Source organism: Heliangelus exortis, chromosome 19, assembly GCF_036169615.1.
Source record: "Heliangelus exortis chromosome 19, bHelExo1.hap1, whole genome shotgun sequence".
Lineage (NCBI taxonomy): Eukaryota > Metazoa > Chordata > Aves > Apodiformes > Trochilidae > Heliangelus > Heliangelus exortis.
The window spans coordinates 6,904,475-6,920,978 of record NC_092440.1 but is presented as its reverse complement, the minus strand read 5'-3'; the positions used below and the strand labels follow the sequence as shown (position 1 = coordinate 6,920,978).

At 42.5% G+C, this 16,504-nt stretch overlaps 1 protein-coding gene across 1 annotated transcript in view; it reads right to left on the bottom strand.

The window, feature by feature from the left end:
* Positions 1 to 3,345: 3,345 nt before the first annotated feature.
* LOC139805316 (uncharacterized) overlaps positions 3,346 to 16,504 on the bottom strand; it is a 33,275-nt gene continuing 20,116 nt past the window's right edge. The window contains exons 4-8 of the mRNA XM_071763597.1: positions 11,329 to 11,380; positions 11,126 to 11,228; positions 9,806 to 9,969; positions 5,843 to 6,088; positions 3,346 to 5,257 (exon numbers count right to left, since the gene is read on the bottom strand). Of these exons, the coding sequence (XP_071619698.1) occupies positions 4,523 to 5,257; positions 5,843 to 6,088; positions 9,806 to 9,969; positions 11,126 to 11,228; positions 11,329 to 11,380 (1,300 nt within the window). The 3' untranslated portion in view covers positions 3,346 to 4,522. The remainder of the gene's footprint in view (positions 5,258 to 5,842; positions 6,089 to 9,805; positions 9,970 to 11,125; positions 11,229 to 11,328; positions 11,381 to 16,504) is intronic.

Genomic DNA, 16,504 nt, shown 5'->3' with positions numbered 1-16,504 from the left:
TGCTGATTTTGGATTTATGCCCTGTCAGGTGCTCAGTTCTGACACAGCCTAAGCTCTTCCTGTATTCTTTCCAGGGGAAGTGCTTGGAAGATGGTAGCATGATTGTGAGAGAGAGGAGACAATAGATGGACTTTTGCAGCTGGAATACCTGACATGCTCATCTCAACAGTCAGCCTTCATCTGAGAGCCCTGAGTGGGTCTCAGGGATTTGAATCACCATTGTGTAGGATAATTTATGTTCAGACTGGTACTGTTGTCCTTGAAGTTAATAGAAAAATCTTGGTATTTGACAGTTAGAGATCAATAATTAGCTCTTTTGTTCTGCAAACAAAATATACCCATTTTGTATCAATTTCTCTTCTTCACTAGAACATAGTGCACATGTCTTAGCCTACAGCAAGAGCTTAGGGAAATGAGTTGATTCAAGTAACAGGAGTTAAGCATTTGAGAAGAGATTGCTCAATTCTAAATTATGCTCTGAAAATCTGGTTTCTTATGCCCTCTTAGAAATTTCTGCTGGAAGGGGGCCTTGTTTTGTACAGTCTGTCCTCTAAAAATAAACCAACAGTCACTGTGTTACTGGAAGTTAGGAAAAGGATCTCTGGGTTTTAAAAATAATGTGTGGAGATTTTGCATTTTTTCCAGCTATTTTATCTAGCATTCTTTCTGCATGATGTTTGGAAGCTGAAATACCACTTACACAATTCCAAGGAATAACTTCTGAAGAAAACTAATTACACTATTTCCCACAGCAATGCTTAATATGCAAAGATTGCTTCTAAATCTGCTTTTCAGGTCATCCTTCTTTTCTTCACACTTCACCATTTTGACTTTCAATGAGGTAATTTCACCCTTAAGCTCATTAGTTTCCATAGGAAATGAATTACAAAAAATGCTAAGTGTGCCATATGAGGTTTAACATCAAAGACATTTCTAGACAGACCATGAATATATGTTCAAGCTATATTTGGTCTCTCTTGAGTATTCTTTTCAATGCTGCTAAGTTTCAGTTGCTTGCTTTCATTAGGGAAGTGTTGGCTTAGGATTTACCCTTTTTCATTGCAATCCAAATGAATCTTTAATTGTTTAGAATAAAATCTAGTAGCTGACTGGACAATTTGAGTCAAATGTGTTTTGTTATGGCTCATGTGCCCTTCTCAAAGAAGAAAAAAGCACCAGTTATGAGTAGGGTGGTTTGTAACCAACTGCTCTTAAAGGAAAGTTAGATTTCTGAAAGGAAATGTCAGTTCATGTTTCTGCAAGGATGTTTTAAGTGGGTTATTCTTGCTACTCTGAATCCTCACAGTTAGAATTCATTAGCTTCAAATTAAATCTGGATTGTTTACCCATCAAATCTCCGTTCCTGACCGTTTTAGCTACCTGACAATAAGAAACAGCACAGAGGATTCTTGACAGCCTATATAGCTTCAAGCTTTTATGGTGAAGCTCTGTTTCAACAGTGAAAAAATACAGAATGCCCATGGATTTTTGTCCTATTTAATCTATCTAAAGCATTGGCTGGTATATACCAATCTGTTGGATTGCCTAGTATATTCCAGAACAATTAATTAAAAGTTAACATTATTCAAATCCAGTTTTACTGAAAATGAGCTGTCTTTTGGCTCCATAATGCTTGTGGACATTTTTTTCCCATAGAACTGTGATTGAAATTATTTTCTTCTTCAGCAGGTGTTTAGCATGCTTATCCCATTTGCTGCTTGGTCACAGTATGCAGAATAACACAATAAACTGACTGCATCACCACAGAGGTGAAACTGAATCCAGGGCCAGCACCTGAGTTGTGAGGTTTTCTGTCACTAAAAAGTGGCAGTGTAGCCCTCAGAACCTATATAGCTGTTTGGAACAAAATACATGCCAGCAGTAATACTATCTAAAAAATAATTTTTTTGAAGGTACAAACCACAAGTACCTCTTTAGCAGTTAAAAGGAACTTAAAAAGGCAAGTCAGGTGCTTAACCTTAAGTCTGCCATAGGTTGCCCTGGTTCTCCAGGGCTGACCAACAGGAGTGGGAGGGTGGCCACTGTGCATCTGCAGATGCAGGAGGGAGGCATTAGGCTTCAGTGACTTCTCCTGGCAGAAGTTATCACTTTTGGATAGTCTGGTGTGTCAGACACATCTGTTCTGAGATTCAGTATTGCATATCCTTCAAAAGGAGGGCCTCTCAACCTTTATATGTATATAGCCCATGCTGTATGTGATACCAGATGAGGTGTCTCATGTCTAACATGCTCCAGCAGGTCGTGATGAAGAAGTACACCATGTTGAGATAAGCTGTACATGAAAGGAAATCCAAACTCTTATCAGAACCCACCCCTGGCAGCCATCTTCACAGGTTTAGAAAATTCTGTTCTTTGGTTACACAGGTAGGTAAACAACTATCCTATTATCTTGCCAGGTTCCTGAGGAGAAATCAAACAGGATTTAATTCTCAGGTGTTTGTTGACTGAATGATGCAGCAGCTTTTGTGCTCTTTCCACTGCAGGAGCTGCTAGAGAGATTGCTGTGCTGCTGCTCTGAGGCAGTGCCCGTACAATTTAGTCTTGCATCACAGTAAGCACAGTAAGTTTTATTACATTGGAGGAATGAATAGTTAAACATGCTTTTATTGAAAAGCCACTTTTCCCAGCCCTTCAAATATAGCTGTTTTCAGTAACTGAACACAAGTACTTCAGAAGCAGATTTTAGTACTTCAGTGTTTAGCAATGTAACAAGTAACAGAACATTGATTCTGAATTACAAATGTAATACAGTGGAAGTTATGAAGTAACTGAAGGCTTGTAAATATTTTCTTAAGTCATAAATATATTAACTCTTCCCTTTGAATCATGTAGTGTTAATTAAAAAACAAAACAAAACAAAACAAAAAATAACCACCAAAAAAGCCCCACCAAAACCCCCTCAAACAACCTGGAGTCAGACTTGTGCTCCAGAATTACTCAGCACAGTCTGGTTTATAACAAATGCAGAGACTCGTTTGCTGTTCATGTCTGAGTCATCTGCTAAGGGTGTGTGTGTTCTTGCTTCCACTGCTACCATCTTCTATGGCTCCTATGGCTACCATAGGCTTCTATGTCTATGTAGAGACATAAACACCCAAAACATAAGGCAAAACCTACAATCTTGCATTGCATATCTCAGACATTAATAAGTGGCAAATGGAAGCTGTAATAGCAGGTGAGATCATAAATAAATCAGTTAAATATTTCAGGAATCAGACTTAAATGCCTTCACACAGAAGGATTAAGATAACTGGATGCACAGTGTAGCTAATATGTAGGGGAAGGCTTGCATAGAAGATTTCTTTCTGACACCTGTTTTATTGCTGCAAAACAATGTGCTGTGTCAGCTGCAAACTACAGCTTCATGGGGAATTTCATTCAAGAAAGCAAAATAATTCTAGATTGCGGGCTGGATATGCAGGAGTCTTGAAAAGATGAGAAAATATCAGCAGGAGGCAGTTAAAGTACTGATGGGTTATTTCCTAAAGGCAGTAAGACTAGCAGGCTTCCCTTTGGTTCAGTGTTCCATTGAATGCCCCGGATTTGTAATCAGGGAGGCACAGCCACTTAGCTCATTTCTAAAGAAAGTGAGCACTCAAAGTTTGCCCCACTTAATTTTTAAGTCTTGCCTGCTCAAGGAAAGGAAATAGTTCTCTAGTCAATGTGCATTACCAGCAATAAATAGCTGGTGGATATAGGATCAGAGCAGCTGCAAATATCCAAGACTATTCCTACAATTTCATTGTTTTTGTACACATGCTCCCGTTGCCATGAGGAGTCACTTAAAAATATAGTGGGCTGGGGTGTTTAAGCCTATGTAGATCTAACAAAGATAAAGCTACACCAGACTTTTCTAGAGCCAGCATCAAGTTGTTCAGCCTGTCTGTAGACTTCTCTAGGGAGTGAAGGTATGAGACAATCACGGTCTTTAATACTAAAGATGCTAATGCTCAGTAACTTTGTGCTAGAGTGCAGAGGTTATGAAATGTTTAAAATGAAGTTTACAAGACTGTACACAAACATGCATGATTGAATTCTTACCCTTGGCTTGGCAGGGCTTGGATTGTACAGGCATACCTACAACTGGAATTCAACTCATAGCTCCCAACAGAAAGGCTCAAGTGATACCACAGTGACAGGCAACTGATTTATGTTTCTAATATGAACCACCATGAAACCATCTTGGGTGACTTTCATTTCTTGTTCCAGAAAAAGTTTTCTGCAGACTGAAGTACCTTTTCAGAGGACTTCTTCTCTTATAGACCACACCAAAATCACATGCAGGAGAATACAGATGAGGTTGGTGAGCATCAGGGAAGGTGGAGTATGTGCTGTGCTATGTGTTATAGTCATAATCCCAATCCCAGCAGGTGGGAAGCAAAAACCACACTTAAAGTTGCATCCATCCATGAATCCCACGCTCAGCTACTTGGCACAGCTCCCACTCCCATCACTGTTGCCTCTCTTTTTGTGAACTGATGTTTCAGGCTTTCTGAGGATATCACTGGACCGAAGCTTGGCATAACGTGGGTGTGGTTAGGGTATCACAGGTCTGTGAGGTCTCAGTAGCATTAGCATCTACAACTGATGAGCTCTCCTGGTCCCTGGAAGAGCTGGGAGCCTTCACATGACCTTTGAATAAACCAGGGGATTTTGCCCAAAGGGGCAGGTTTGCTGTGAAGTTGGCAGAACTGTTCCCCTCAACAGTCAGCACCACTGGCTGTTTATCTGCCACAGCTGGAGCATACACAGTGTTTTGCTCTGACAGATGATCTCCACATTGATTAAGATGCTCTGCTAGGACCAGAGGCTGCTGATCATCTTCTTCAGAAATAACAAAAACTGGTTTGTTTTTATCTGCTTCCACCATAAGCTCCTTTGTTTTTGAACCATTGACCAAGTTGATTTTCAGTGGGTTGGAGTTCTCTAGAGGATTTTTGGGGCTTTGGCTGTTAACTGGAGATGTGACCCCTAGATGTCTTGAGGGATCCAGGGACTTCATGTGTTTGCTGTCAGGGGAACTGGCCAAAAATCCAAAGTAAGGGTTCCCAAACCTGGATTTCTTCAAATTACAGGAGCTTAGCTTCCGCTGCCTTTGTGCAGACAGGGTGAGGGGGTAGGAGGCATTACTGGCAGATGAGTCAGAGTAAACTGGCTCTGATGCTCCCTCTATCTCAGTGGCTGAGATGACCTTTCTAGTTGGGACACCTTGGGATCTTGTAGCTGTAGGGAAACCCTGCAAAAAAAAAAAAATACTAAGTTAGTAGACATACCATAAAAAGCAATTGGAAAACTTGGATCTCAAGGGAGCTAAAAGCTAAAATTTCTTGTTATGTAAAGGTGAGATGCATTTGTTAGCAAAAATGTACCACCTTAAAAGCAGGGGATATTGTCTTAAAAAAGAAGCACTGTACAAGCTGTTGGTTTGATTACAGTCAGTGAGACCTAGATATCCCTCCCACACCTGTGGATTTAAAGTATAACCAGAGAAAAAAGGTACATCCCACAACATTCAATGAGATAATCTAGTCTGAAGGCATTTTTAAACATTTTTTTTCTGGACTGGGTGTAATTTCTTAACCAGATATTAGCTGCTGGGAAATACAGACTTTAGTACTTCAGAAAAGCCTGAATTATTTATAGTATAGTTAAGCAAAAGAGTTTCCAATGCCCCACACAAGATGGACAGCTTTATATCACATTTGCAGGTTGGAAAGGCAAAGCAGGGGAAAATGTGTTCCTTCAGCAAGCAGCTTGGGGTACTGGGACACAGATTTCAACCACCACATCCCCCCTCATCGTCCCTTCTTGCAAGACTCACGCTGTTGTCAACCAGCTTTGTGAAGGGACTGTTGGTGGTCCAGCTACACCATTTTTTCTGTAGCTGTGGTATTGGAGCCAGGAAGTCATGGAAAGTGCGGGCACTCCACGTGCGCTGTCTGGGATAGTGGTTTTCCAGCTGGACATTCCCCTTCTCAACAGTGTCTGCTCCTGCAGCCATGTGATTAGAAGTCAGCCAGTCAGACACAGAAGCTGGGCTTGTGACACTTCTTTTTAGGTTTTTGTCCTGAAAAGAGTAAATAAAGATTGCTTATAGCATCATTCATGAAAAGATTTTGAAAACACTTTCTATGCTCTTAGCGTAAGTGAGAGACTTCTTCAGCAGTTCTTTTCTCGGGACAAAACAGAGGAATGCACCTTCTCTGTTGTGGTTCTCTGGCTTTCCCAGGAATCAGTTTGACCTCTCTTCACCAGTCTCAGGTTTTACACCAAAGTGTGAATCTTCAGTTATAGAAAAAGCAAAATCCTACCACTCTCTCTAAGCAAATACATCAGATACCTACAGTGTTATTTTACTGGAGTTACCTGGCAGATCACAGTATTAAACTTTCCTGTGTAAAACATTTCTTCCAATCTGCCTGGCTCTTGAAAAAGCTCCAGATATCCCATCTAGGGAAACAAAACTTCAGCAGGGATGGGGCTCACTGAAAGAAATCTAGAAGTAAGCAATGAAAGAATTAGAAATCTCAAAAATGCATGATTCAGGGGGGAAGACTGAAGTAAGTGATGCTCTTTATCCTATGTTAGGGAAGAATTAAGAAAAGAAAAGGCATTTAAAACAAAGAGAAAGAGAGTAATTTGCTCTCTGTGTCTGTGGTGAACAGAACAAGAGACATAAGGTCCAGATTGGAGACAAGATTTTCATTTCACATAAGAAATGCTTCTCAGGTGGAAAATGTGGTTTAGCAGTAGAACAAGACATCCAGACAGGTGTAAAATTGGCATCATCAGAAGGTGAGACCACATTAAACCAGTGTCACTGCTCTGTGTATAAGCAGAGTTGATCTGACATGGGAATGAACTGTAGATGACTTCTAAAGATCTCTTCCATGCTTACTTTATATGTTCTGATGTTGTGTTTAAAAATCACAACTTTTGTCCTTCATACTGATGTGGGTTTAAAGCCAGAAAAGCTAGAATTCCTGAGTGCCCTATGAATATCCTTTTAATCTTTCTAATACTTCACCTGTTATTTAGATAAGCCTCCTGTTCCCCAACTCTATATGTATTTTTAATTTTCAGCTGTGCCAATATGGTTGTCATGAGAAGAATGTAAAACTGACATTCCCAAAGTTTACATAGTCTTTAAAGAGGGTTTGAAATAAATCCCATACCATCCTTGATTTAGAAGTCCCAAGAAACCAGAAACTTGTCATTTGTTATTTCTGTTAAACTGAATATCTCAAATTTCTCTAAATTGAAGAAACTCTTTAGTTAAAATGTCATATTGGAAATGGATGGGCAGAGAGGCAAGAAATTAGCTAGCACAGCAGGAAAAAAAAATCTCTGTAGAAAGCTGGGAGAAACTTCAAGCTTTGGATAAGATTGTTTCAATATTAAGCTCTTAGTCTCAGATTTTATTAAAGTAACAGTCTTTAATTATAATCCAGCTGTCTTCTGCTCAGAAGCCTCTTTAGGCTGTCTGAGGATTTATTATTATAATATTACATCCAAACTGGTGTAAAGGCTAGCCACTGGTTTTGAGACAGATGTACTGGGAATTAATTATGAAGATGAATAATGTATTTTCAAGATTTTTTTTTTCATGTTTTAGCAAAAATGTTTCTTAAACCTCCATGATAATACTCAGTGCCTTTGCATCTGAAACATGAAAAATAGTACTCAGAGGTCGTAGTTATAAATTAGCCAAAGGCTGAATGATGACTTAAAGCAAATGGGACTTAGAACACCATGACCCTCTTAGAGGACACCTCAGAAGCCATCTGAAAGCCATCCTGCCCTCCATCTCCTCCCACTAGTCCACATACAGAGCCCTGTGTTTGCTCTCCCAGCTGCTGCCTCCTGACAGGGGACTGATTTCTTCAAATGGATTTTAAAAGTTAAAAAACAAAATCCAGTTCATCACTGGCTCCTACCCAGTGGAGCTGAGGCTCACACTGGGGGGGGCAGTAGAACAACACCAAAAAATTTGGATATTTTTTAAAATTAAAACCCCTTATAGCTTGCTTTGTCTAGTTGAGCATTTTGGGTGAGGTGAGTCTGATGGTGTTATTTACTGTACTGGAAAGGCTCAGCATTTCACACCTCTTTTCACACGAGGATAACTTCTTAGCTCCTGCCAAGAAAGCTGCTACGCTCCAGTGGATAACTCATCCTCCTTGCCTAGTGCTGGTCCACAAAAGCTATGGACCAGATCTTCTGCAGGGCTCAGAGGATGGAGTCAGGAGCTGGCTGGTCAGCTGTGTTTTACATCCTCAAAATACACATTTAGAAATTAAACTGTAAACAAGTTTGTATTTTCAGTAACCCTGAGTAACCCAGGAGGCCTGAGGAAATCCCATTGGAGTGCAGGTTTGTAGCTGGCCGGCTGTGCTCAATTTAGAGATAACAGCCTTCAGCTTTGGGGAAGGATCCAGAGCTTTTAAAAAGGTCCTTTTGCCCTTCCTCACTAGGTTTTCTGTTTCTTAGGGGATGAGGTTGAGAGCATTGACTCACTTGAGAGCAGCATGGATGTCACCAGAAAGGAGGCACCTCCTGAGGTAAATTATTTTGTTTTGCCTTGTGTTCGCTTAGAACTGATATATCATTATTCGTTTTATTTTTATATATATATATGTTTTCTCTGCTAGACTGCTTATAGAAGGGATGGAAAAATAGAAATGTTTTTCTCTAAGTGTGTGTGTTCCTTTTGACTAGAGGAAAAGAGGAAGGAAAGTGGGTTTTTTTTCCTCCAGTCTCCAGGCTGTGTTTGTCTGTGACTGCTGCCATGTGAAGCTCTCTGGGCTGGAAAGGCCCAAGGAGTGTGGGTTTTTGGGGTGCTGGGTCTGGGCAGGGACAGAACTCTCAGTGTCCGAGCAGGGGAAGGCATCAGAGTTGTTTTCCCATCTTTTTCTGTTCTATGTGGCCAACTGAAGGAAAAGCTTAGCAAATGTACTACACCAGTGGAGGAGAATCCTGACCTGCCTGGCCTCCTGATTTGTTTCCTCATCAAGCGCTGGGGTACAGAATGCTTTTGTTTTGTAAACTGTGAGGGAAGTTTTGCATGGACTGTCCTGGAGCATGTGCCTTGTGTTGGTTGTTTCCTTGGTGGGAAAGAGGGTACTGGAGAGGGAAAATATTGACCTGGGAAAGGCTTCAACATAGACTGGTTCTGGATGTGTTCTGTCAGGCACTTCTCTGTGGTAAAGAGCCGGCAGCCAGGCCCGAGGCCTCTGACCTGTCATCTTTGTCTAAACAAATAATAGCTAAAAGAGATAAAATAAGAGCCAGCTGACTGAACTGGTGCAGATTTCTGTGTGTGTTTGAAAAGACTGCAGGCCTTTCACTTCAGATGCTTGAAACCAGCAGTTAATTTTAACCTCAGCCTGGTGAGGCAGTTCAACAGCTTTCTGACAGGCTGAGGACTGAGTGACTCCCCCCAGCCACTTGGGAGTGGAGGGCTGGAGCAGGGCTGACCTCCAGGTCCTTCAGGTGTTACAAGTGATGCTTTTAATGGAACATCATCTTTACTAATTAACCCATTTAGAAGGGCTGGTCCCAAGGCCTGCTGCTAGGCTCCTGCACTTGCTCCTCTCAGGGCTGGGGAGATGCTTGGGGGATCGCAGCCCAGCTCAGCTCCAAGCTTAGGAGAACCACCTGGCTCAGTCACTGGCCGTCCTGCAATGTGGACAGTAAGCATAACTGGACAGATGTCACAAGTGCTGTCCAAGAAGGGCATCCTGTGGCTTGCTGGGCTTCTAGAGGTGTCAAGGAGCATTCCTACCTGGGTTCTGTAGGTGGTAAAGCTCAGCCCGCTGGCCCCAGGTCCAGCAGAAATAATAAACACTTCATCACTCCCCGTCTCGGTGGTCACTGCAGATGTGGAGGAGGGCACATCTGGGTCAGTGTCCTGAGGAGACCGTTCTGTGCTGCCACCACAGGAAGGGACTGAGAAAAGAAGAAAGGTAAAGGCTGCTTGCCAGTGTCCAAATTATCTGTTGCTAACTATTATCGCTCCTCAAACCAGAGCAGGCTTTGGGTGTCACACCAGCCAGAACAAAATTCAAGCCAACAGCTTGCTCTCCTGAAACAGCAAACTTTTAAAAACAGAACAGAAACGGAGGAACACTCCTGAGTCTGTTGTCTAATAAAGACAGGCCCAAACTGAAATCACTCATCCTTTATTTGTATTTACCTATACCTATTAATACTGGGAACTGTGCTTTTTATTGTGAGTGCTTTTTGCTCGAACCCTAGCACTGCTTCTCCCACAGGCAGCCTTACTCTCCAAGTATATGTGTGAATGTGTCCCCAAGGCTTGTCCACCTGGTCCAGGTCAGCAGAGTTCCTCACCTCCTCAGTGACTTGTTCCACAGAAGGAGATGGGAAACTGTCATGGTTGGGTACATAGAATTAGCTTTTTAGGAAGACATCATTGTGAGAGTTGTGTATAATGTCTGGTGGTTCAGTAGGAAACTGATGGTGTGTAGCACCACAACATGCAGTAGCTTCCTGCAGACCTTCACCAACCAAAGGGGACATCGACACAATTCATGTGTTGTCTCTCAGAATTGCAGCAGGAGCCATTTTCTGCAGCTCAGCTGGGGGACTCTTGTTCTTGAAACACACTGAAGTAAACATTATCTTCTGCAGTCTCATCCATAAAGCTCTTCTGAAAAAGCTACCTCCAGGAGTCAAAATTGTATAGAGCCAGTGTAAACACTGTGAACCTGTTCCTTTCTGGACAAGGTTAGTCACAGGGCAAGTGAGGCTCTTCCACAACTTAGGGCTTTTTATAAGCTGTTTGTAGCAGCCTGAACCAGACACATGCTCTGCTAACCCAGTGTCTCTGCAGTGCCATGTGCTATGACAGCTCTCTTGGCAGCATCCTGGAGCTCTGCTTCTGTCTGCTCCTTGCCAGGGGAGCTGCCCTACCAGGGAGAGCAGCAAGGGAGAGAACCCCCAACAAAAACTTTCATCTGTGAAGTTGCTCTCCAGCTGTGCACGGACACGACAGTGAGGACTGCAAGGACAAAATGATCTGATTAACTGGCCCCAGGCTACAGAGTGCCCTGCCCTGCTCCTGCTGCTGCCCCACGCTTACCCGCCTGCTCCCGGCTGACAGAGTGGTTGTTGTTTTCATTCTCCCGGCTTGGCACCACCAGCTGGAGCTCATTGATATCGACAGCAGAGTTCTGGATCCCATTCTACAACTCAGAACATGCCCCAGTAAACATCATCAGATAAACATTGCAACAGCCAATATGAGAGAGAGAAACAGAAATTGCTGAAGCCATTAGCACTAACCTCCTGGTCACTGCATGCGTTGGATGAGTTCCTTTTGGGGCACGTTCTCTGCCTGAAAAGGAGAGACAGCAACAGCAACAACAACAACAAGCCCACCAGTGAGTTAAAGATCTACAGAAGGGAAGGTCTCAGCTACTGCCCCTTCTGCAAGGAGCACCCAGAAATTTATAAGCTCTCCTGCCTACAGAAGCATCCTAAATACTTGCCAAGACTCAGGGCATCAAGGCCTGTAGGCCCAGGGAGGAAATTATATTCTCATGTAATGGAAAGTCAGCAGAAGAGGAGAAGGACCTGTCACCTGCTTCCCATGATCCCTTCAAAAGCAGGAACAGAGTTCAGGCCCCTGCTAAGCCCCACCAGGCTCTCCCCTGATAGCTGATCTTTCACTCAGTAACTAAATAACTGGACTGCAATCCTTTGGTCTGGGCAGTGACATTGTTCTTATCCTCTTAGAAAGAATATTTCATCTGTGCAGCCAATATTGCATGCTGGATTATACTGAGCAAGCAGCATCAGATGTTGTTTACCTGTATGAACATTTTCTTAAAAGACAGTGCTATGGCAGGTGGTTACTGGGTAAAGATGTCTCTTGGTAGGAGGGAGACATCTTTCACATTCTTAACCATTTTTTCCACATTTTTATTAAAACTGAGGTTATCAAACAACTAGAATTATTTAGTTAGGGATGAATAAGATGTGAAGATGTTGCAGAGAAATGGTGACAGTAGTGAGTGTGATAGTGACTGAAGGTAGTGTATTTTGTCTTTGTGAACAGTTTTCCATGGGACAGAGACACATGGAAGCATAAAGATCCTGACCAGATAGGATGGGACCTGTGTTGCTGTTTTCCCTACTCTCTGTGCTGTTGGCTGGCATTTTTCCTCTTTTGGCTGGAAGGGTTGGTTTAAAGCATTGAATCTTCTCAATACAGGAATTTTTTTATATAGTGATCTGTTGAAGCCAAGATTTCAAGTTTTCAGTCAGCATTTCATTACTGTTTGTTTTTAAGAATGGGAACTCAGAGGCCACCTGATGAGACTGGCTGGGAGCCAGCGGTCATGGTGGGTTTCATTCCTTCACCCTATCTTTGGAACTCTTAAAAAATGCTTATTGCCTGACAAGTGAATTGAGGGAGGGAAAACCCCATGATGTGAGCTATTCCAGCACTATTCCTAGTGAATACAGAAAAAGAGCAGAGTGAATTGGCACTTGAACTTAATCCAGAAGAGGTGCAGATGTATAGCTGTAACTCCTGGAGGCACAATAGCACTGGCTTATGCTTCTTGGGGGAAGCTGAGACACTCTTTCTTAAGGTGCTGATTCAGGAAGAGGAAGCAGGGAAGCTCTTCCAAGTAGGAGTGGTGTTGTCTTATTAAGCAAGGTCAAACCAAGTAGGAAATACTTCAGCGTGGAAAATATGTGTGCGGATATTCCCCACGCAGACACCAGAGGCTCTTACTTGGCACCAGAACCATTTTGGCAGGAGTGACCTGGCAAAACATGCCCCAAGATAATGAATTAGCTTGGTAGTCAAGGCATTCAGGTAGATGGCAGGGAAAGTATGGGTAGTTTGCTGCTTTCTCCAGATTGACTTCATTTTTTTAATCTCTCACCCTTCTCCCAGATCTTTCCTGCCAAAACCCATAACAAAAATTTTATCAAATCTGATATATTCCTATGAAATGTTCTTGTTTCAAATAACTGGCATGTTACAAGCTAATTTGTTCAAGTATTCCCACCCAGGGATTCAAGAGAACAGAGGGAATGCTCTCGTCTAAGAAAACAAAATTTAGCACATTTCTTCCATGCTGAACACCAGGCATTGGCAACTCAGACTTGTTAGTTATCTGGATGGTCTGACTTTTGGGTTTGTTATTTGAACTTTTAGCATGACACAACAAACAAAATGTTCAAGTTCTCAGATGTACAAATAAAAATGTGTTCCTCAAATTCTTGTGTACAGATGTCCCATTTAGTAAGATATTCATATTGTCTGGGACAAAGCTGGAAAGAAAAACTACTAATTTTAAGTCTTTGGCAACTGATAGCCATGGTAAAGTAGGGTAGGCAGAGCAGGTTCTGTGTTAAGAAACTGAAATACCTTACATCCATTTGGCTTTATTCCTTGCCACTCTTTATAAATGTTGTGTTTTACAATATTTAGAAGGTGCTGTAACTACCTTGAAATCCACACAGCAGAATGAACCAAAGGGGGACCAAAGTGCTCCTGCCAGACAAATTTCCTGTGCAAATATGGTAGAATAAGAGACAATAAGACCCTAATACATTAGGATTAGAAAATGATAACTGGCTGAAATGTCCCTGTTTTAACTTTCTTCTCTCATCCCACTTTAGGCATTGAGTGTCCGATCTCCACTGAACTATTTGATTTACTGTTAAAAACCAACACACACACACATGTTAATAATTTCTAGATTCTGCCAAGAATTCTGGTGCAAAATTGAGATTTTTTTGTTTGTCTTCTACTCAGAGTTGCTGCTGCAATGCCTGGAGAGATGTGCTAGTTTGCAGGACTGGGGATCTTAGTCTCTCTTTAGCTCATTCTCCAGCTGGACTACATCTCCCATGGCTGTCTTAGGTCAAAAACCAGCCTGATGTGTAGAGCAACAGAAATGGAGGACATGGCTACAACAGGCAGGAGGAGGTTTCTGTGTTGTGCCTAGCAGAAAAATGGGAGAGAAACTTTTAGCCCAGAAGTGACTCTGAGTCTGTAGGAGGGCATTATACGATGCAGGAAAAGTTGATGGTCAGGTGCTGCAGGCAGTGCCTGGCAGGGCTGCTTGCATGGAGAGAGATGGCAGCACGTGGTCACTTGATGAAATAGCTGTCCATGTAGGCAGTGGTAATTGGAAATGGGTCACTGGCAGGCTATGCAGATGTGAAATGCAGTTGCAGTCCATGGGTTGCAACCATCGAGCAAAAGTCTGACTGCATTGGACAGGATTAAAATTAAATAAGGCAGACATGCCTGTTGTTCTTGGGCTTGGGAAAGAAAATATAAAATACCCCATTACTCAAGCCAGGCCTCGTGGCCAAAAGTAATTAGAATTATTGGCCAACTAACAACTGAAGCTTTCATTCCCTCCCCAAACAGCAAACAAAAGCTGCAGTGTGGCAGAGACTTGGAGTTTCCCCAGAGAGCTTTGCCCTGGCTGAATGCAATGAGCTCGAGCAGACACTGCTGACAACTTGGTGCATTGGAGTGGCAGTAGGTGCCAAGCCCATCCCGGCCATTTCTACCCCTGGCAAGGCAGAGCCTGCTACTTTTAGCTGAGCAAGAGCAGCAGATAGAAATGGGAGGGAAAAAAATATTCACCTAAGCTTGGTACTAGAGGAACAAGTAAAGTACAAAGAGAAAAGAACATGGAAGGCAAGCTTATGAAGCCAAGAGCTTGAAGGTTACTCTTGGCATCCTTTGCAGTGGCACCCTCCAGCCACAGTGGGTATAACCATGCTTCAGGGGGCTGGTCCCATTTCTGAGCATTCTGTGGTACTAATGCACCTTCATTTCTCCCCTCAGCCCACCCCTTGCAGTCCTGCCATTTTCTGCAGCAAGGCCAGGCCATAGCTAATGTAGATTTGACACCTGATTTTAAGCCCTTATTTAAGGCAAAAAGCATAAAATAAGAGTTTTGTGGGCTCAAACTAAAAGAAGTTTAGATGTGCTTAGTGGCCTCTGCAGTCTTATGCTGAGCTGCATTAAAAAACCCTGCAGCTGGGATGTGCATGCAAGCTCCAGCCAGCACAAGTCATGGGATCACTTCCACAAGTGTCAGATAAGAAACAAGGGATTGTAATCAAGGCCTCCCTGGGATAGCATGCAGGGAATATAGGCAGCTGGGATAGCAAGTGGCCTTTAAAGAGGCTAAAGAACATGAGACTGTCTCTGTTTATGTACAGTCAATAGCTGACTGAGTTACATGTTCCTTTTAAGAGAGCCATAGAGCAATGAGAAGTCACAAATGCTGGTGTTATAAGAAGCAAGTCTAATCCTGGTCCTGCACCACAGGACCCTTGGCAGGATGCATTTGCAGAGACCAGAACATGCAAACATTAGTGCTGGGGGTGGGTGGAATTGTTCCATTTTTCTCTGTTGGTCAGCAAGAGCAGAAGATTGGTTCAATTTGTAAACATCTGACAAGCAAAAAGCCAAATTGTGCATGTGAGCAGCATGGCCTGACTTTGTAAACAGGCTACAGCAGAGTAAACTTCAGCCAGTGAAATCTCAGACCGTTGGTGTGCTTTTTGGTTTGAGTAATACTCTGCTTCATGGATACTTAGAGTGAAATTAAATAGGGGTGATGGAGTAAGAACTGCCTGCTCCACATGTGTATGAGCCCAGACTGCTGCCATAGCAAAGGGAGCATGTTTCTGTCTCTTTTGAAGATTGGCAAGGGTATAAAAATAAAGTATTTGGTATCTGGAAGACATTTTCCACCAGACGTTTTCCTTTAGAGCTAGCAAAAAAACTGTGGTCTAAATTAGAGTCCTGCAAGCTCTTTAAAATGAAGGTTAGTTAAATGTAACACATGCAAGTTTAACTCTTAAAACTATGAAAAGCTCAGACCCTGAAAGTGGGAATTCCTGTATACAGCAAGTGAGATTATATTTAGCCTTCACCACCTTTCCCACATTCTCCTATACCAAGTATGCTGGCCTATATTTTGTTTTTATTCAGCAAGAGCTGGAAATGCAACCTCCAAAAGGACAAGGAAAACAAAGTTCCTCTGTCAAACCAACCTCAATGACAAGGAGTGGCTGAGCAATCCTGAGAACCTTTTGGGTAGGAAGATGCCCAATAGATGAGGCAAGGGATGCAGGAGCAGAAAAACAGACCAGGTGGCTGCTGCCACTGGGCAATGAATGCTGTGGCTAACACCCAGTCACCACAGTGCAGGGGACAGGATTTGTTTCAGTTTACCTGATGTTCTTGCTTAGGTCAAAACATTTGAAAAATACTGTTTGTTTTGGTTAAAAACCTGGGGAGCTTGGACTCTGTTTTGAATTTGTTGGAGGGAAAAAAAAAAAATCAGTTTCTACAGAAATGTTTTCACTAGGGAGTTACTAAGAAAAATGCAAACATATGCTGGGGGGGTGGAGAAGCCTTCTCCTGATAGATATAGAGAATAGAAATATGCAGAATAAAAGCCATTGA